The sequence below is a fragment of the Carlito syrichta genome, unplaced genomic scaffold (genome assembly GCF_000164805.1).
Source record: "Carlito syrichta isolate Samal-C Ts95f unplaced genomic scaffold, Tarsius_syrichta-2.0.1 Scaffold288018, whole genome shotgun sequence".
NCBI classification, from domain to species: Eukaryota; Metazoa; Chordata; class Mammalia; order Primates; family Tarsiidae; genus Carlito; species Carlito syrichta.
In genome coordinates, this window is record NW_007232114.1 from 201,324 (window position 1) to 223,343 (window position 22,020).

The following is a 22,020-nucleotide window of genomic DNA, read 5'->3' on the forward strand; positions in this document are numbered from 1 at the left end:
CTTAGCTGTGCTCCTAAAGATAATATTGCCTAATAGCAATGTGTATGTAGAATAGTTCCAGGAGAGACTACTTATCTTGCAAGCCACACCAGCTACCTAAATACAGGGATGAATATAATTGTGTGGTGTTATATTGGCTCTGTAGGAAGGAATGCTATGATCAGTTCGTAACGTCTACAATGAATGTGCAATGAGGAAATGGAGGCATGTGTACCATATGTAATTATGACATAAAACCATGGTTCTCAAATTTCATAACATAGAAAACTTACAAAAATATAGTTCTCTCCTCTCAAGTTGATCTAGAGATTCTGAGTACACAGATCTAGACTGATATCATAAAAAATACCAGTGGTAATTGTCATCCAGATAGACCTTGGATTATATTTTGAAAAATACTAAGATAGAATATGCTCAGTCTCTTGTGAGTCACTAAGTCCAGATGTAAAAATAAAATATTAATGTGTTTCAGTTTTATGACACAAATTAGAATAAGTTCAAGTTCACCAAAAGGTTATACTACACCTATTTGCTATGGAATACATAGGCGTCCTTCATGGGAATAGTTAAAAGAAAGAAAAATCCTAATCTTTATTTCTTTTCCCCATGTCACTTTCCTGAAAAGAACATGGGAAATTATAGTAAGTGGTACACACAGGCTCTCAGTAAAGGGACAGGGCTTCTGCTGATCATTGTCTAGAGAGAATTGAAATTATATGTTGCTGTGGAGTACTTCCCATGGAGAATACAAGTTATTCAATATAAAATTCAAATATTCAGCAACTGATTTCAGTAATGACAGTTTTTTTGTGATAGAATTTATTCTTACAGCAGGGCACAGTGGCTCACGCCTATAATACCAGCACTTTGGGAGGTTGAGTTGGGAGGATTCTTTGAATCCAGGAGTTCAAGACCAGCCTGGGCAACATAAAAAGACCTCATCTCTACAAAAATAAAAATAAAAAATTAGCCAAGTGGGAGTAGTGCATGCTTATAATCCTAGCTACTCAAGGAGCTCAGGCAGAAGGATTGCCTGATATCAGGAGGTCGAGGCCTCAGTGAGCCATGAGTGTACCACTGCACTCTCTGATATAAATAATTAAATAAATAAACAAATAAATAAACAAACAAATAAATAAATAAATAAATAAAATGTCTTTGTTTGAAAGACCCCTTACAAGACTCTATACCTAATTTTATATTTGTAACTTTAATTATTTTTTTGTAAGGAGCATCCTCCTCCAATTATATGATATTCTGACCTCACAAATGCTAGATCTGACTCTCTGTAGGTGCTAGCGTTTTGAAAATAAGGAGAAGATTTAAAGATCATATAATTTGATATCTCTATTTTGAAGCTGAAAAATATCAAAGTTCTTTTCAAATTGGTAAATAATTATAAACAAAGGAGTAATTTGCACTAACAAAAATATAGAGTCTATTAAGAGGAGTTTGGGGGCACTGTAGTCTATTCTTTAAGACCACCTCTGGAAAGTTACATTCATTTCTGAATGTAACACTAGATTTTAAGAAGAGATAATCAAGCTTTTATAAGGTCAGGAAAACATGCAATATGAAGCAGAGTTGGCAAAACTTTTGATGTTTAAACTTAAAGAGGAAGAAGGAAGCGATTCCTGTCCACATCGTAGCATGTTGATCCTTCTTATTCTATCGGTGTTATCACTTTCTTACATACTGTGCCTTTTATTGTAAATTTCATGACAATAAGAATTTTTGTCAGTTTTATTTATTGACACACCTCTAGAGACAAAAAGTGCCCAGCATGTAGTAGATACCCCCAAAAATATTTGTGTGATAAATGAATGCCTAGTTTGTGTCCAATCAGAGTTTTGTATAGAGATAATGTAATAAATGAAAGAGAGAAAGTACTAGAAAATACAAAAGCTAAGAAACTACAGTAATTGAAGAAAGGTTGGAATCCAGGAAACAATGACTCAGGAAGATCAATAAAAAGAAATTCATTCCTAGTCACACAGTAGAAAAATAGCAGATAACCATCCTCCCCCCTCACAAAAATATCCTGAACGAAGGAAAGGAACAAACTATTACCCAAGGTGATTAATTACATGATGGCTGATTATTCACTAGCCATATTGGAAACAAAAAGCAAGTAGAAGTAGAATAATATCTTTAAAATGCTGAAAATAATAACTTTCAATATAAAATCCTATATCTAAACTATCTTCCAAGTAAGGGAACCCCAATTTTTAAAAAAAAAAATTTTATTACCAAAGACTCCATTAAAGGAATTTCTAAAGATGTACTTCAGTAGGAAAGAAAATCATCTCAAAATGAAAGGTCAAAATGCAAGTCCTGGTAAGCTTAAAAAATGGTAATCACAAGGCTGAAGTTAAACAAATTCTACTCATATGTAATGAAAGTATAACAATATCAATTTAACAACCTAAAAGCAGAGACTAAAATATCACTCATGAATAGCATATTTAAAGTAGAATAGCAATCATCTAAGTCAGGAGAAAGATTTTTTAAATGGTCTTAATTAAAACAGCATTTTCTACAAATTGAACTTGAGATTTAATACAATTCCAGTATCAGAACCAAGAGAGATCTTTGTGCAGAAGTTAGTAAGCCAATTCTAAAATGTTTATGGAAGAGCAATGGTGCATTAGTAGTCAAGATAATTTCTGAAAAAGACAAAAAAAAGGGGGGGGGAGGGAGGTATTTAACCTACCTGATAAAAGTGCATGGTATACATTGATATTCATGAAGAAAGGTATTAGTGGCTTAGAGACAGACAAACCAGTGGAACAGAATACGAAGCTTGGGATTTAACACTTCACTCACTAATATGTGAAAACACATGATAGAGACAACGAAGTGAAGAAAGAATAAGCTAGTCAATAAATGAAACTGGAATAAAATAAAGTGGATCTGTCTTTCACACATACACACACACAAAAAAAATCACTTCCAAGTGGAATACAAGTTTAAATGTAAAAGATTAAACTTTAAAACATACACAGTAACATTACAGCAGGATATGCACTTATAAAAAATTCTTAAGACATAAAATTACAAGAACCTTAGAAAAAGACAGATTGCCAAATTGCAAATTCACTATAAAGTAAAATGGGAAAATAATCCAACTACAGGGAGAAGATATTTGCAACATATAAAATTAATTTTAAAAATAGGTCCCAGATGATATAAGAAACTTCTACTAATAAAAAATAATACAATAGAACAGACTTAACAAAAAATAAAAAAGACATTTACCTAGGGGAAAATACTAGTGGCCAATAAATATAGAAATAGATGCTTAGCTTTCCATACTGTCAAAGAAATGTAATTTAAATTTCCAATGAAGTAGTATTTTATATCCAAGGGATTGGTCACAGTTTAAAAACAAATCTCACAGTAACAAAACTTTGTGAGAGAGGTGTAGTAGACCACTACATATATAATCTATTACTTAGGAAATCGATATGATGTCACATAGTAAAGTTAAAAATGTGTACCTCTATGACTGCAGGCACTTATTATTAAGTAAACTTTGCACATGTGCTCTTGGAAACATATTCACAGCATCATTGCTTATAAAAGCAAAAACAAAACAAAAAATCTGGATATATTCCTAGGTCTATTCATAGGAGAATAAGTTATCTGTATGGTATTCATAGATTGGAATTACTATACAGCAATGAAAACAAGTTAACTACTTCCAATCTCTGCACATGAATAAATCTGAAAAACATAATGTTTTTAAAAAATTGAGTCACAAGATACTAATGACAATATGGTAGGGAAGATACATAAAACTAAGCAGTATATTGCTTAAGAATAAATACACATATGGAAAAAATATATATATAAGGAAAGTCAGGGAGATAGTGAAAACAAATATTTAGGAAAGTGGTTACCCCTGTTGGGAAGAGAAAGAATGTGGCTGGGTTGGGTACACAAATCTATTTGAAAGGATTGGTAATGTTTTATTTTTTTAACCTGAGTGGGAGTATATATGTGTTCATTTTATTCCTCTTCTTTAAAGATTTACAATTAACATTAACTTATTTGTATAATGCAAAATATTTTGTAATTTTTAGAGTAAAAATTTCAGCTACAATAAAATTCATAACATCCCCCACAAAAATTATCTCGAGTTGAATTCTTATTCTTCTATAGAGTTAAATATATATTTTATTGAATAAAATTCAATTAATATATACCTAAAATATATTTATTATAAAGTAGTATATAAGCATATAATATTTTAAGAATTATGTGACTATCTAAATTTTCCACTCCTAAAAATAATGTGTTAAACATTTTTAGGCACAAGAGATAAAGAATGCACGACCTTACTTTATTAATATTTTAGGTTTTGCTGCTGAATTAGCTTATATATTAAGATATTCATAGCTCATATTGAAGGACTTCTAAAGATCATTATTTTTGAGCATGCTTTCATATAAATAAGGATATGTTGATTTAAAACAATATGATGCCTATAATGTATTGTATAGACGTATAGAATACATACGGTGTATCTCTAGATTCATTTTAAGGTCTCTAACTAATGGATTTAGGTATAATTTTATTCTCTCTCAGATAAGTCATTTCTAATAACTGAATTTTTAAAAAATAAGTAGTCTATCTTGCACTTCAAGAGGTTAATTTTATAATATTCAGTGTTCTTAATTTGCTTGCTTTATTTATTATTTTTTTCATTCAATATCCAGTTGATATTCAAATTTCTACCCAGAGTTTTATCAAGGTTTGTGCATTGCATTGGGTTGTTTTGCTTCTTTAGTTTCTTGTCTAGAACAGTTCCCTGCCTCATTTTGTTTGCTTTTTAATGATGCAGTTTGTTGTTGTTTTTTTTTAAAGATGTAGGGTACAATTCAGGGTTAAGTACACAAATGCTCATTATGCAGGTACCCTTGTTGATGAGGTGTGCCTCCCTCCCCCAGTAGAATCCCACTACTGCCATTCCTGTCTCCCAACCCTGGCAATTTCCCACTACTGACAATCCTTTTCTTATAGTATTACGATAATTGTTCAAGGTAATTTGTTTGCTTTAAAAAGACTGATGTAGACCAGTTATGGTAGCTCATACCTGTAATTCCAACACTTTGGAAGGCAGAGGTGGGACGATCCCTTGAGACCAGGAGTTGGAGACAAGCCTGGGCAACATAGTGAGATCCTGTCTCTACAATTTTTTTTTTTTTTTTAAATTAGCTGGACATGGTGGCACACACCTAAAGTCCTAACTACTCAGAAGGTAGAGGAAAGAGGATCTTTTGAGCCCAGGAGGTTGAGGTTGCAGTGAGCTATGAGCACAACACTTCACTCAAGTCTGGGTGACAAAGTAAGACCCTGTCTCTAAAAAATTCAAATAGATAATTAAATAAACAGACTGATATAAAACTTAACAAACATGTTTAAAATCATTAAAAGATCACAGCCCACATTCAGAAGACACACTTTAGACAATGATTCTTATTTGTCTTCCAAGAAAGTTATAAATGTGCCCCCACATGAGAGCTCCAGAAAGAACTCGAAATATCCAAATATCAAGGGCATCTTAAATGACTCTGCAATATTAGCAGGAGTCTAAAGCATTATTTATAAGGGATTTTGATACCCAAGTTTAAAAATCACTCTCAAGCAACTTCTCCCAAAAAATGATTCTAAGAAATGTTAGATTGTATTTAAGAACTCAGTTGTGGAAATCTATTTTAATTTTCTTTCATAGAAAATATAAGGAAAATAATGAACAAAAATATTTTAATTTATAGGTGGCAAATATTCATTTTAGTCACTATTTAGAAAAGCAAAGAATAGAAAGTTAACAAATTGAGTCTATTTTGATCAGATTCTCTAAAATTAGCCAAAACTTTTTATTTATTTTTTTATTTTAAATATATGGGGTACAATTCAGGGTTAAGTACACAAATGTTCATTATGCTGTTACTCTTATTGATGAGGTGTGCCCTCCCTCCCCTAGAAATTAGCCAAAACTTAAGGATAATTTCATGTTAATGTTCAAAGGCCAAACACATGTTTATAATTCTTTGGGAATAAAAGAAATCCTCTTTTTTTAGATGTCTAAAGGAATTTAGTTTTTATCAAACCAGCGTTGCTTGTAGTATTAACATTAATGTAATAAATTAAGATGTCATTGGATAAAATTTATGTCTAGAAGATAAAACAGCAATATAGACAGAAACATTTGAAAAACATAAATGTCATATATAACACTAGAAAAAAGTTTTTAGTAAGAATAGACAGAAGTAAAAACAGTGTAACTATTTTTAACAGAATGAATATTTTAAGTTATTTCAATCAACAAAAATTGAATGCCTAATTAAGTCATTTCCATAATTGTTTCTTTTAATGTATACAGAGAATACATGTATGAATATATGTATATACATAATATATAAGTATTAATCCTCATTTGCACATTATATTATAGACATTTGATAAGAGTTGTAATATAGGTATTAGAAACTTAAAGCAAGCAGCTAATTATAATATGGTATGAATATACTATATTAGTAATTAGAGTTACTCTAGTTAGACATTAAAACCCCATTATTATAGGCTCGGTTTTATTTTTGAATCATATCTTTTAAGCACAGGTCTTATCTTTAGTAGGATGAAGTAACATTTTCATAAATGACTAAAAATGACTAAGTGTAGGGAGATATTTAATTGCCTTAGGGAGTAAGTTTTTTTAAGCCTTATGGTGGGACGCTACAGTACACAGTCATATGCTCTTCACACACTATCTATATCTATTGAACATTGCAGAGCTTCTAGAATCTTTACTTGTTAATTATCAACCCCTTAGGAGAGAACCTCTTTTACTAATCCAAGTGATTTAAATGTATTCTTCAGATATTTTATATAATCATTATTAATTAATGAGGTTTTAATTATTGTACTTGTTAATAAATGGAGAAAATAAGAGAATAAAATTGGAGATATTATTCCCATAAGTGAAGTGAATGAAAAAAGAATGTTAGAAGAGGTTGATCAATTTTAAAATAAAGTTCATTTACATGCTTTGGGAATATATATTAAAATAAACCAATAATACTTGTGGGTGAATGCAATTCTAACATGATATCCATGTCAAGTGAACATTGCTCATGATATAAAAGTATAAATCATCAGTCTAGAATAGAAAGACTTTGTTATTTATTATTTAGCCATGACTCTATCTGAATTTTGAAACATCTGCAACAAAAAACAAAGTATACCAATGTTACTAGTTAGATAAGATTGAATTAAGGCAGATCTTTTGATAACACTTTGAATCTTTCCCATTGGATACTGTATTATCCACATAAGGTCTTGTTAGGAGACAAGGTGATTCTACCACAATGTCAGCTTGTAGATATTTGACATTGGAGTCTCACAGAAACCCTCTCAGGGCAGTGAGTGTATTCCGTCAGCAGCATTGCACTGGAGACAAAAGAGAACTGAGAACGACACCCATAGAAACCACTGGCTGCTAAGAAGGATACGATCAGTGCCAGGAAACAGCACTGCACCTTTTATCATTTCTCCCATGATGCACCCTACTGACCACATGTCAACTGAAAGCAAAAATGAAATGAAGATAAACAAGAACACAAGAATAGAACAACAAATAAATGAAAACACTGGGCTACTCACGCCATAGAGCAATATCCTGACCTTTCACTCACTGGGGGAAGTCTCATGACCATTAATAGTTTCAACAGTGAGAAGGGGAGAGCATAGACTGCCAGGCCCTTTGCTGCCATAAAACTACACTAACAATGCTACCTTGTGTTTGTTGACATTAATTTGCAATTATAAGTCATTGATTCATTTAGTTTTTTATTTAAAGGTTCTAATTTGCATTCATCTGCTAGAATCACGCTGATTTTTATTGTAAATTATTCTTGATTGCATTAATATGGGAAACATGCAAATCAGTTTCTCTTTTACTCTTGTATGCATATTTGAAAAGAAAAAAGAAAATCTAGCAATTGCAAAAGAGTTTCTTTTATAAAATACATTTACTCTTATTTAGGAATATGAATAAGTTTCTGGAAGTGAAAAGCCAGTTCAAGAATTCACATTTCCAAATATGCGGGCTCAGTTTCATTGACTCTAATCAAAGACACATGTTTCTAAATGGGAAGCCTTGTCATATTCTTACAAACACAGTTGCTGTGTTAAGGTTATGAATGCTGGCTTTCAAAATGGAATGGTTTAACATGAAATAAACAACATGACTAAAGAGCTGACACATCCTCTGAGACAGTGCATCAAAAGAAATCTGGAATTCAAGGTGAACCTACAATTCAATGTGAACCTACACCTCTCTGCTATTGCTAGGTATCATTCAGAACTTAAAACAAGGAAGCCAGGGAAGAGTGCACACAGAGAGGGCGAAATGGGGAAGGGTGAAGCAAAGAAGTGGAATCTCTCTCTTGAACTTGGTGACTCACGTGCTTTTATTTAAAAGTCGGAGAGAAAAAAAGGTTATCAACACAGGTGAAAAAACTGGAAAAATAAGGTTGTGGAGGGGTAGCAAATAGAAAAAGGCATTAAGATAGCAGCACAATATAATTTTGCTCCATTTACTTTTCAAATTACACCTTGTAATTTGGCAGTGACCTTAAAGACTTCCTCATGAGATTCTTTCCAAAGTGAAAATCTCACTCAGGTTAGACCCCGTTTCCATTGTTTGATTTAACACCTAAACAGAGCCATCACTGCAAAGGAATAGTTACAGCTTTGGAGGTGATAAGCATACCCAGAGAAGCAAATTTGTTTTGCTTCCATTTTAGGAAAGCAACTGACATGCAAAAGTTATCAGGGAAAGATAGAGCAAACAGTTGTGCATCCCTTATGTTTATAATTATAATTATAATGTGTTTATAATTTCAAGTAATATCTGTCTCACAAGAAGTTGGTATTGTGAGAATCTTTGATTTTAAAAAAAAACTCTAAAAACATCTTTATTTTTAACTTGCAAGTATTCCTATCATACTGTCCCAAGAGACCAGTCTAAGTTGCTATTTACAGTTCACCTAATTTTTTTTGTGGATATTGTTGAAAAGATATACCAAAAAAATGGAGAGCTAAAACTCAATATGCAGTGTTTTCTCTTGCCTGACTCTATTCAAACATTTACGGGAGAAAGAAGAAAAAAATTCTTTCTGCCATGAATCCGTCTGGGACTTAGGATACATGTATTTCTATTTCTTATTTAGTATAAAAATGTTTTCTACAATATCTCCGGAAGATACTCATCTTTTTCTGTTAGAGAACCAATTCCACTAATTTCTAACTGTGTAACATTGGTCAAGTTACTTCTCTCTAAACCTCAATTTTATCCCCTAAAATGTTGATACTAAACAGTATTTATCATGCAGAATTTTTAAAAAGACTTGAATGAATTGGTAAAGATTCTTGCACATCACCTGGTACATAGCAAATCCTCAATAAATATTTTATTTATGTATCATCATGTATTAAATATATAGTAAAGTTGTTTATAGATATTAAATGTATATGGAAAAGGTTTGATCATTTTACTTTTATATAATTCTATTATATATTTGCATATGTTATAATGACGGAAACTTACCACTCCACCCACTTTATTGTTGAAATTACTCAGAAAGGCATCCTACATATTGAATCATGGTTGATTCTGTAGAACTTCTCTTCATTATCTAAACAGGAATAACCCTGTTTCCACATCCAAATAATAACCTTAAAATATGTAAATACAACTTTAATTGCTAACCATTTCTTTCCTAAAACTAGCTGATTTTATCTATCATGCTAAAATCCGTTGATTTTTTTAAACTGTCGTTTACATAACCCTTTAAGCAACAACAATAACCACAGAGGCTAAAAGAAGTCCTAGTCCCTGTGTTGCTTCAGTCTCCATTGGTTCTAGACAGTTGCTAGTTTAATAGTTGATATTAATAACTGATATGTCGCCCACTTCTATGTTTTTTGTGATTCTATGACATATTAATATTCCCAAGTAAAAGGAAAAATTTTTGAAATGTATCTTCACAAATAGAACTAAAAACAGACTTAATAGATCACAAAGTTTTTGCATAAAATGATGTAGAGATATAAACTCTTGAGTTGAACTTCTGTTTTCTTTATTCTAATGTATCTTTCTGGGTGATAATGTTTTGGAAAACTTTCCCGTTTCTATTTGAACTCTATTCACCATTCACTATTCCTAGAGACTATCCATGCCTATGCCACCTAAGTGCTAGCCTTGTGCTTGGAAATGATAAGCTCTGTTATCTTGAATTATGAGAGTGAAATATCTGCACATGAATTTATGTGGATGTTTATGTTCCAAAGAAAGGACTATCGCTCATGATAAAGTCATTGTACCAAGCTTCATAAATTTGTTATCCCAATAAGAAGGAAATAGGTAGTAAAATAATTTGATACTACGTATTTTTGTACAGGGAGGTATATATGTGTATATATATAATAAAATACATATTAGTAATATTATATATATTTATGCTTATCAAGATGAAAACAGATTATTTTATGAAATTTTCAAGATAGTATAGTAAATAGTGACTTGCATAGACCTTAGAAGCAATTAGCAAATTTAACCACTGTTGCAAACTGGACTTTTGTGCTCTTTGAGACAACCTATACAGTATTTGGTTCTCCATAAGGGTTCTGAAACTAATCCTGTCCATGCTGAGTTCTGGCAGCTCTTATAATTCTAATTCATCACATTCTCCCTTCCATCATCAGTATTCCCATAGGCAGCGAGCAGATTCATTTGCAACTGCAACGCTCAGATACTGACTCACTTTCCTTAGAAGAAATGTTAAGTCAGTTTTGATGTTACTAAAATATGGTCATTAATTTTCTGAGTGAGAGCCTCTGAAAAATCTCAGTGTCATGTCATTTTTTAGAAATTAGCTTACACTGAATTATTTTTTCTACTTCTAGCCAAGAGACAGAAATGATAGAATGTAGGTCCTGGCTGTTAAATCTAAATAAAGAAAGCATTATGTTGCTACTTCCATACTCTGTCTAATGCTTGGATAATAATCCATGATTAAATAATTTTTGGACTACGTGAGCTTCTATTCAGCAACCTAGAAAATGTTTCCTATCTAGGAGATTATGTGTCTCTTTTAACACAATTTCTGAGACTACACTGCTTCTCTCCTTAACACATCTAATTATATTTTCATTTAGCATAGGATTTAGACAATATGCTTTCATAAATTTCCCTTAAATGTTCTTTTTCTTCAGAGGGAACAGCAAGAGGGGGTGTTTTAACAGTCCAATCGCCAACTTTAATTGGAGATGTTATACTCGAGGTCTAGAATTTTCACCTAAGTACCATGTGCCTGTTTTTAACATAGCTTAGAGTAGGCTGGCCAAGAACTCTAGATAAAAGCACATCCTGGGGTTTGCTCAAAGAAGGAGCTACCATTTGAAGTAGAATCAAAAAATAAAGTTGAGGAATGTATCTAAAAGAAGTAGGTAAGGAAAACCTCATGAAGGGTGGGTATACTGATATTATAAGAGCTTTCAGTAAGACGTTTAGATTGGGTGAACAGTGAGTGACTGGGTAGTTCTTAAGAAAAACTTCTAAGAAAGCATTGTAAAGCTGTTTTACTCTAAATTATTTTGAAAGGAACAAAATCTAAGTGAGGTAAAGTCATTAATATCTGTTACTTGTTCTTTGGAATACATAAAGAAAATATGTACTACTCTTTAACCTGAAAGCGAGCTTGGGTCTTAGAATTTTTAGGAATACTATGTACTATGTTTTGTCAATATAAATGCTTTGAAATATGTTTTAATAATAAAACTATAGTGAAAATTGAAAGTATAATAGTGTTTATATAATCAAGAAATTATGCAATAAAAATAAATATTTTATAACTGACCCTTTAGATGGTAAAGTAATTAGAAAACTATGGAAAAGAAAACATGCTTTTTTTTTAATAGCAGGATTTATTGAAAGGACAGAAAAGCTCCCACAGTGGAAGTAGACCTGAGGGGGTTGCCCACGTGCATTGTTTATGTTTTACATTTATGGTATTTTGTCAGTGTTCTAATTTAGTAATTGAGGAAGTATTTCTGATATCATCTGGATTATATCTATCACTAAAAAAGTCTCACAATATTTCTCAATAGATAGGTTTAAGAAGAAAAGTATTTAAAAACTTCAGTCATTGATGACAATTTCATAAGATTTTCTTATTTGTCTAGGCATTTTGCTAGTTTTGCTTAGGATTCAGATTTAAAATTTCTATAAAGATAGAGAATGTTGATTATGATGATAGAGTATTATCACATCATCTTTCAGCCTCAAAGTTATTTACTAAAGTTATTTAATAATTCTACATGAAAGTCAAGAGAACCTCTGATTTTTTGTTAATCTCTGCAGAATATTGGAAGTAGTCAGGATATCAGCATATACCTAACTTCAATATTATTTTCAATAAATGTTAGAGTCATTTCAATATACCAAAATATTGGTATAACTCTTCTCCCCATAAATAATTCATCAGCCTCCAGCCTTGTCTGATCATAACGGTTTAGTGAAGTTAGTTCAATCATCTGATCTCTCTATATTTGGTAGAAAACCTTCCTCATAAATGATAGTAATTTCATTTAAAGATTACTGAAACAATTCCATTCAAAACTCAAAAATCTCATATAGTCCACTGTCTACTGGGGATGTCTACATCTTTTAAGGTAGCCAAAACTTAAAACATTAAATTATAATCTTCATTACAGGCAAAATTTTAAAAAACAAGTCTTATTGAAATGGAAAAAAATGGACATTTTTTAAAAGACAGCATTTCCTCTAACTCACTTCACTGGAAATTATTTACCTATATTTAAGTAAAATTTATCTTAAGTAAAAGTTTTCCACTGTAAATGTCTCTATGTAATTTTCCTCTTTTACTTTTAGGTAAAAATAAAATGATCCTTATGCAAGGTCATTATCACATATGGCACTAGGCTATCAACAACTGATGTACCATATAATGATCACCTGAGATGAAGAAATACAGAAAGCAAACCCTTATCACAATCTTTACTTTTTGTATTTTAAATTATCTAAATTTCTAGGATCAAACATATCAGGGATATACATTTTTTTGTACTGATTTTTGCACAATTTAATTTCAGTCTCAAACTTTTTTTTTTAAACAAACTAGAATAAAAGAAAAATGGGGACCTCCAAGAGAACAATTTTTGCAAGAAAGCAGAATTGTCAGTATGGTGCTGTTATCTTTATTTGTCTGTTCTGTGAGGGTTTAGCTTGAGTTAAAAAATATTTTTACTTTTCATAATTTTATTAGTTTTTAATTTTAACATTGTCAAAACAGGCAAAAAGCAATCCTGATGAATGCCTGAAGAGTTGAATTTGTTCTCAGAGATCAACACTGCTAGGTGGCAATCAAGTGACATGTAGCAAAATGTCACATGAAAATAAGAAATCATATAGCTTTTTCTTCCACTTACGAGTGCATTATAGATATATGACTGTGCAACTTCACACTGAGTATTGATTGAGAGGTTCCTTTTTTGTCCAAAATATATTAGATTCCAAAGGCAAAAGCATAAAGAAAAAAATCCCACTTTTGAATAAAATTGATACTTTATATACGAATGTGTATTGTAATAATGTTCAAACCAACTACATTAGGTATATAATTGATCCCCAAACTACAAATAAGTAATTTAAAGTAAAAGGAATTTTCCTAAGTAGTCATATAAAAATCATCAATGAAAATGATACTTTACCCTATAGATAGCAAAGGAACATGGAGCAAACAGTGATTTAAGACTTTAAGATTGGTTGTAAGTAAAAGGCTGCTAAGTTGGTTTTCTCATTTTCTAGACCAGCACTGTCCAATAGAAAAATGAGAGTCACAAATGTAATCATACCTGCAATTTTAAGCCTAATATCTGCATTAAAAATAACAGGTGAGCTTAATTTTTAAAATATACATATTTAACCCACTATATTAAATGTTATTATAATCAATATAAAAATATTAGTGATATATTTTACATGCTTTCTTTAATATCTTCAAAATCTGGTATGCATCTTACACATATAACACATCTCAGTTCAAACAATTTCAAGAGCTAAATAGCCACACATGGCTAATGGTCATCACTTAGACAGTGCAACTCTAGAATATGTCATTACTCTTTCATTGCTGGTGGAATTTAGAGAACATCTCATTAATATCCAGCAGAATGAATAGGTGCCTACCTAAATGCATGTTCATTATATTGTCAACTTATTAAGTCAGTATTTTTTGTACTATTGTCCTTTTTTAACTTAAATAAAAATCATAACTTTTCTTACCTAATAAAAGGATTCCTTAGTAAAACTTTCTTATCAATCAAACTGAATAATTAATAGAGCTATGGACCACATGGTTATTGCCAATTTCCAAAAAAAATTCATAAGTAATAAATATACCAAATTCAATACTGCACTATTATTGTCAAGGTTGTCAACTATTGTTGTACTGAGATTTGCACTAGTGTTTGTAGGAAGGTATTTTTGTATTTATAAAAGTATATTCTACTGTTAATAATTGTCTACATATTACAAATGCAAATATATATATCTTTATTAGAGAGTAAAATGTTGTTAATTTTAAAAATATACCATCTCATTTAATAATTCCAAATCATAAATAGCTTTCCAGGACATTTTTGATGGACTCTTTTGCAAGACTGAGTGGTAGAACTCAAATCTACTAAATTTATAAAATTCTAAATTTGGTTGGAAAAATCAGTATCTTTGTCTATGTCACATCTCCAAGTCAAGTGAGAGAAGCCTATTTTAAATCCACCTGACCTCTGGCAATATGAATCATAAGTACAGTTCTTAAATATGGAAGTTTATGTTTTGAGAAGGATATGCTATATTGGCCTATTAAAGACTTGATATAGTGTCAAGAGTAATTTAAATCAAAGACAGAAGCTTAAGATGCCAGTAAGGAGAGAAATTATTATGCCTAAATGTTGTAGAAACATAAATAGTTTTAGAAAGGAGATGGAAAATGACTTGCAAATAGTGACTAGTCATAAAAATAAGTACATATAAAAATAAATATATTTTAATCATTGGAGGTCTGGTGGCCTCTGTAATTTAGGGAGAAAAAAATAGCATTGCTATGTTTGGTTGTAGGCAAGAAAATAATTTAAGAAGGAAAAAAGACTATAGAAAATTTAATTAAAAGAAATCATCATGGTTGGTAGTCTTCAATACTGGTCAGATTATAGAAATCATCACTTTTTTTTTTTATTACAACGACACCACTTACCCAACTTTTTGCTTCTATCTTTACTCTCCTGGTAAATCATTGTATGTTTAAAGGGAGAGAGAACAAAACAGGTAAAAGCTGTAGCAAAAGGTACAAGGATACAGTCCCTTCCTGGAAAGAGGATTTTGTGGCGAACCATTTCTCCCATAATGCATCCTACAGACCATATATCCACTAGAACAGGAGAGAGAGGGTAGTGAAGAAAGGGAGGAAAGCAAAGTTAACTAAGATAATCGACTTCTGAAGGAGGAGGAAAAAGAACAGTTTGATTAGAAGGTACAATTTCTCCTCCCACCAAAAGTTGGCAAACAGGTCAATTAAAACCAGCACTACACTATTACATAAGCAGTGTCTAGTAAGGGAACGCAATTTTTTTTTTTTTTTTTTTTGCAAATTAAGGTTTAAGAAAACATTACTTTATGGGTGCCTTAGATTGCCTCTGCAGTGCCACAAAGTGGTGACACCGATGACATGAAAAAGCAGCAGCTAAACCAAAAGTTTTTCCATGGCAGGCAATGACTAAAAGCCACCAAATATCGATGCCATTTGCTGGACGGACAGAAAACCATTTTAATCTCTAAGGGTGGCCATTTCCATTTTCTATTCCATTCAGTTATGTGGAATTTGGCAACAAGAGACGCTCCCCTTCATTTGCCCAAAATAAGGTACATTCAACCAAATCCAAAAAAACTAGGAAATGACTGGAACTATGTTTTAAAGGCTGAATATTTGGTACTTAGTTTGTCCTTCAGAAGTTATCCTTGTAAATAAACATCAGTTTTAGTTTCCATTTGAAATGTTTTATGTAAAAAGATATATGATTAATTAGCACATGTATAAAGGAACCATCTGGAAGTAAAGTGAAAAAAGGTATTAAAAGTGTTAAAAATTGTTATGTATGTATATTTATTTCCAAATTGTCACACTTGTTAGACAAACACACTTCACCTTCCCTCACCAATCTACACCTCCCTCCAATTCGCTTTTTAGTAAGGACAAAGGGACTTGTGGGCAGAAACATTTGGCTGAATTGCTCCATGAGGAAGAAAGGCAGGGTTAGGTTCATGGGACAGCAGGGCACACCTGGTGTGGGAGCAAGCAGGTTTCTCTGCATGATAACCTTCCTTCCCTCAGTGGGAGGGCAGTACAGGGTGCAGGGATACCTTCTCCATGGACTTTAGAGAAGCCAAAACACCTAAGCAGTAAAACTTACAGCTCTTTCTAGCGAGGAGAGGCAAAGGGGTTTTAATAATTGCTGTCTCTGCAGTCAAGGTCCAAAAAGCCCAGTAGGCAAATTCAGACCTGTGAGTCTCCTGCACATTCTTGATTCCTGGCTTTTCTTTGTTTCCCCTTTGACTTTTTAAAAATAACTTGTAAAGAAGATATACAAATTTCTTCTTTTCTGAGTAAATAAGATGTGGTTTTGCCTTGGGAGGAAAGCCAAGTCATCTTTTCCAAGTAAAAAGGTACCATGAACCCTGACACTGCCCCCCAAAGTGAACCTGACCTCAGGAGCTGACTTTTCCCTTCCTCTGTAAAAATGCTCTAAAGTACTATCTGTCTTCTCATCTGAAAGCACAGAGTTTTTGTAAACTTTTTTGTAAAGTGGTCAGGGAATGTAAGTACCCTACGGCACCTATGCATATATATGAATTATTTTTATAGAAGTTATAAAAATAGGCTGCTAGTTACCAAACAGAATAGCACATAAAAATAAATGTGAAAGACACATTGAATGTGTGTATGTATGTGTGTATCTATATATATATATGTACATATATAAAAACCTAATTTAAAACTATTTTCATTCCTAAGTATATTGGAAGTGTTTTGTGTTTTTTTAACATGGTGCATTACTAAGAGATAATCTCATCAAAATAATATATAGCAATGCTCTCCAACATGTATTTTTAACTCTCATTTTAATCAATAAAATCCAACTGGAATACATTTTGAAAAGTCTTTCTATACCTTTTATTTTAAAGTATTCATGAATATTAGATTTTCTTTATGAAAGCAGTAGGGTCAAATTTAATATTTTCCCTTTTTATGCATTTTGAAATTCATAAAGATTTACTAGGTAGTTGCTACTCTAAATATTACTTACAGAGCAGCTTAAAGTATTAAAGAAATTCTTATTCAACTTAAATAATTTGGATTATCTTCAATTGGCTGTTTATTTTATGTTTGTGAAGATTCTCACTCTGAGAATTTGTGGCTTCTTTTTGCTCCCCTTTCCCTAGGACTAAAACCATCAATCAAAAGTGTGACATAAAAGTCAAATGATTCAATGCAATAGACAGATTCCTTCCTGCTTTCACACTACTCTGGGCTGAGCTGCAACCCAAATAGCACTTTTTCTCCATATCTACAGCATGTGTGCTAATCAGTATCCACTTGACTGTTTAATCAGACTCCATTTACAATTCTTTCTAGCTATTAACATTCTAGTGTTCTTCAAGCAAAGCTGACTTCTCAGAAACATCGTTCACATTTTTAATGAGTAATTCTTACCAGTAGCACTAAATTTAAAAAAAAAAAAAACTCTGAATCTGAAAACTGACAGCCCTGCTTTAAGAAGTCAGATGCATGAAGGGGAAGATTCCTCCCAGCTCTCTCAAAAGTGAGCCCATTTGAGTCAAGGTTTCTTGCTGCTACCCAGAAGCACCCTACCGTTCTCCTTGTAACCCATTCCCAGGATGACCTCGGGAGCTCTGTAGTAACGTGTCACCACGTAAGGAGTCATCATGAAGCTTGTGCCTGCTGTCCTGGCCAGACCAAAGTCTAGGATCTTCAACGTGCAATCAGACTTGACCACAATATTACTTGGTTTTAAATCCTGACAATAGGAACAAGGGAAAAAAATTAAAAGCCGGTGTCAAATGAAACATGTTATTTCCATCCACTCAATCAACAAACCTTGCAAGAATACTAATGGAGGCCCCCTTACCTGCAGAGTCCTGTAGAAGACAAATAATTACTGCTACAAAGAATTTAAGTATTAGTTTTCAGATTTTAAAAAATATACCCTCAGGAAGTTTTTTAAACTCAGAAGGGAACTGTATTACCATTTTTACAATTTAGGCTCATCTTGGGAAGCAGTTTTGGGGGAAAAAAATGTATTGTCATCTGTTAGGTTTCTCCTTAGGGCAACATAAATCTTTCATCTTATATTTCATTTCTAGGCCTGACAGAAGAACAGGTCAGAGCAGATGTTTTTATGCTGCCAGAAACAAATTATGGAATGAATTGTCATATTTCAGCTATACATATGACCTCTGCCAATCAAGGAGCTAGAAAGCATAAATTTCTCAGGAACTGCTTCTCAATAAGCTGAAACATAATGTTGAACAAAATCAACTACAGTAGAGCTAAAATTTCCTTCTACACACTAGTGAACTATGTGCTAATTTCATTATCAAAGAAATGAAGGCGTTTATTATATGTAACCAAGCCCCCTGTATAGAAAACACAATCCACAGTTGCTCCTTCTCTTCTCTTCTCTTCTCTAAAGGCATCTTAATTATACTTCTAGAGTAGGTGTCTCACCCTGTGAATAATTCCAGCCGAGTGGAGGTGCTTGATGCCACACAGCATTTGGTACAGCAGGTAAGACATTCGCTCATGGTCTAATTCCATCTGAATCACCTGACACAAGTTGGCATCCATCAGTTCCATTACTAAGTAACTAGAGGGGAAATCCACAATGTTAGTTCTAGATCCCAAGACCTATGATGTTCTTCAAGTTAGTCAGAATCCTCTCCTAACTCTGAAGTCTTCTAAACTTTCCAGCTCTGCTTTTGACTGAATCAAGAATGTGAGAATTTCTGGGTACTGCATGTGTGTTAGATACAGGAACGCTACCACAAAGTTGCTAATAGAAGCAGCATTTACTACTGTGTGGCTTGTGCCTGTATAATTTTTACCTTCATCTTGTTCTCACTTTTCCCTGTATTCTCTAGACTCTTTCCCAATTATTTTGATTACAAATAGAAAAAAAATTAAGAACAGCTTCTTGCCTTAAATTCCATGTGTCTCTGTTAAAAAAGACAACAACTAGGGAATCACTTCCTTACCTCAGCTTATTGTCACTAAACTTGTAGGGTGACTCTTGCACAAAATCAAAGGCAATATAAAAATAGAAATAAAGAACAAAAAACATTGCATCATGTTCGTTGTATTACTATTTCTCAAGGTAACTTGGCTCATCCTAGAAAGTTCATGAAATCAGTTAATAATAATAAATAAAGAAGCCTTCCTTGACTGAACCAAGCACGTGGAACAGCAAAGCATGCAGAGTCATGGAGCCAGAAAGAGACAGAATGTCTTTCCACGAAGTAACACCACAAGCAGAATATTTTCCACCTGCCACTGGATTCCCTTCATTTGATCTCAGCTCTTACTTCCCTTTGGTTTCCACAAAGAATTTCCTCTCTCTCTCCCCCCGCCCCGCCCCCTCCCCCGTGTGTGTGTGTGTGTGTGTGTGTGTGTGTGTGTGTGTGTGTGTGTGTGTGTGATTTTTCCCTCCAAGGTATCTGAGTGCTGTGCTTTCCCTTCCTTCATGATCTTTGTTACTTACACATCTTGGAACTCCTCCAGCGTTTTCTGGGGTGTGAAGACATTTAATAAGCTAATAATCTGGAGGAAAGAAAGAGTGGAAGGAACAGAGAAAAGAGAGTGGATTATTCAAAAAGTATATTTAAACCTGTATTTATTCCAACTCAAAGTCACTCACTAGTGCTGTGGTAGAATTTGAAAAGTTGGAAAAAAAAATTAGAACTGTCTCACAGAACACAGAAAGTGTTCTGAAAGAACGTATACTCTGCAGGTTAATAATGCAGTTAAAACACTCAACTTCTTTTGCAATGGAAAGAGAGGAGATATATAATTGTCATAGAGCTTTAGAATGTGTTTCTTCGTGGTAGTAAATAGGCTGCGGGATTAAACAAAATGTAGGAAAAGCCATGTGAGAGAAGAGAGGCTGCTGGGAAACTCTCAACAAGACCTAGCAAGGGGTCATTTCTCCTCCAGGTGAACTAAGTGTTCTCTGCTTCATGATGCGTTTGTTACTTTAGTTTCTTTTATTTCTCACTCTCAAATATTACTTTAATGTTCCAGTGACATGTGTGGGGAAGAGTGCATCAAGGATGACATCAATTTAGTGGAAAATGTTTTTAAAATGCATCTAAATTCAGGTTAAAATGTTTTGTTTTAGCCTTTAGTTATTTTATACATCAGCTAGTAAAAAAAATTACGTTCTAACATAAGTAAATTTTGTGTAAAAAAAAACCCTCTGTCACATTTCCATAGATTGCATAAATAAATAACTTGAAATGTTATTCCAGCTAAATATTCTATACTAATGTACCAGTAGGAAATGGACATTTAAATGTGTAGATAACAATATTCTACTCACAAGATAGTTGCAAGCATTTTTTTTAATGTATAAATACAAGCTCAAGATCTAAACAGCTTCAAAGCATCAAATAAGTTCAGAAAAATTCATAAATAAAATAAAAACATATGGAGTAATAAAAACAAAATAAAATGATTTTAAACACCTGAGAAATTGAGTCATTTTTTGAAATGTTTTCTACCTCAAGTCATTTCTACTGGTTGAGAAATCATTGAGAAAAAAATCACAATACCATTCTATATTTTCAATGAGAAAAATATATATATACACAGCAATGGTTGCAACATTTCAAAAAAAAATACTAAGAGCATCTCTTCTAATGCAGTGTGAAATATTCATATAGAAGTAAAATTGTTTCAAAATATTTTAAAACTTGTAATATTGCTATTCTGTAAACTTAGTTGCAGTGAGTGTTGAAATATTGGTGGCTCAGCCTGTAATCCCGAGCCTTTGGGAGGCTGAGGTGAGTGGATTGCCTGAGCCCGCAGGTTCAAGACCCGCCTGGGCAACTTGGCGAGACCTCATCTCTACAATAAATCAAAAATGAGCTGGGTGTGGTAGCGCGCGCCTGTAGTTCCAGTTACTTGGAAGGCTGAGGTGAAAGGATCGCCAGAGCCCAGCAGGTCGAGGCTGCGGTAGCCGGGAGTGGCCACTGCACTCCAGTCTGGGCGACAGAGTGAGACGCCAACTCAAAAAAAAAAAAAAAAAAGAAAATATCTGAGGTTCGTCTTTCACTGAAACATCTACAGTGACTATGTGTCTCTCTAGTACTTTATCAATCTGGTACTTTATTTCATTTTGATATTTGTTCAAACAAAAGCTTTGGAGACTGTGCATAGGGCACATACACACACATTCCCACAAACACCCCCTTAAAAATGAAAACATGCTAATCCATATCACCTGGTTAAAAAAAAAGTAAGTAATCTAATGAATTTAGAAAATAGCATTATAATTTTTATAATGCTATTTATTATTTTAAAAGGTAATTTCTCAAGATCTATTTCTATTGTGCATTCTTATTTTCCCTTTTCTCATGCCCTATTTTTTTTTCTCCTTTATCTTCTCTGATTTCCCTTGAAATTTTTTTCCTCTGTTCTTTCTTTGCTCACTTATAAATTCTAATTGCTAACTAATAACCGATTTTAAAATATGTCTTCAGAAGGAGATCATCACAGGTGTTTCCATTTTAGTTCAACCATTTCCAGGCAGGAATGGAACTTAGTTCTTTATTCCAGCGTCTTGAGACACACAGATGTG

The 22,020-nt window shown here is 32.7% G+C and overlaps 1 protein-coding gene across 6 annotated transcripts in view; it reads right to left on the reverse strand.

Moving 5' to 3' along the window:
* The window catches only part of MAPK10 (mitogen-activated protein kinase 10), a 145,177-nt gene that overhangs the window by 60,820 nt on the left and 62,337 nt on the right, over positions 1-22,020 (reverse strand). For 4 of the 6 annotated variants that reach the window (XM_008053277.1, XM_008053278.1, XM_021710076.1 and 1 more), the window contains exons 4-7: positions 19,924-19,982; positions 18,894-19,032; positions 18,018-18,183; positions 15,447-15,518 (exon numbers count right to left, since the gene is read on the reverse strand). In XM_008053277.1, the coding sequence (XP_008051468.1) occupies positions 15,447-15,518; positions 18,018-18,183; positions 18,894-19,032; positions 19,924-19,982 (436 nt within the window). Of the gene's footprint in view, positions 1-7,517; positions 7,590-15,446; positions 15,519-18,017; positions 18,184-18,893; positions 19,033-19,923; positions 19,983-22,020 lie in introns of all 6 variants that reach the window. The other 2 variants (XM_021710075.1, XM_021710077.1) reach the window with 2 other exon arrangements.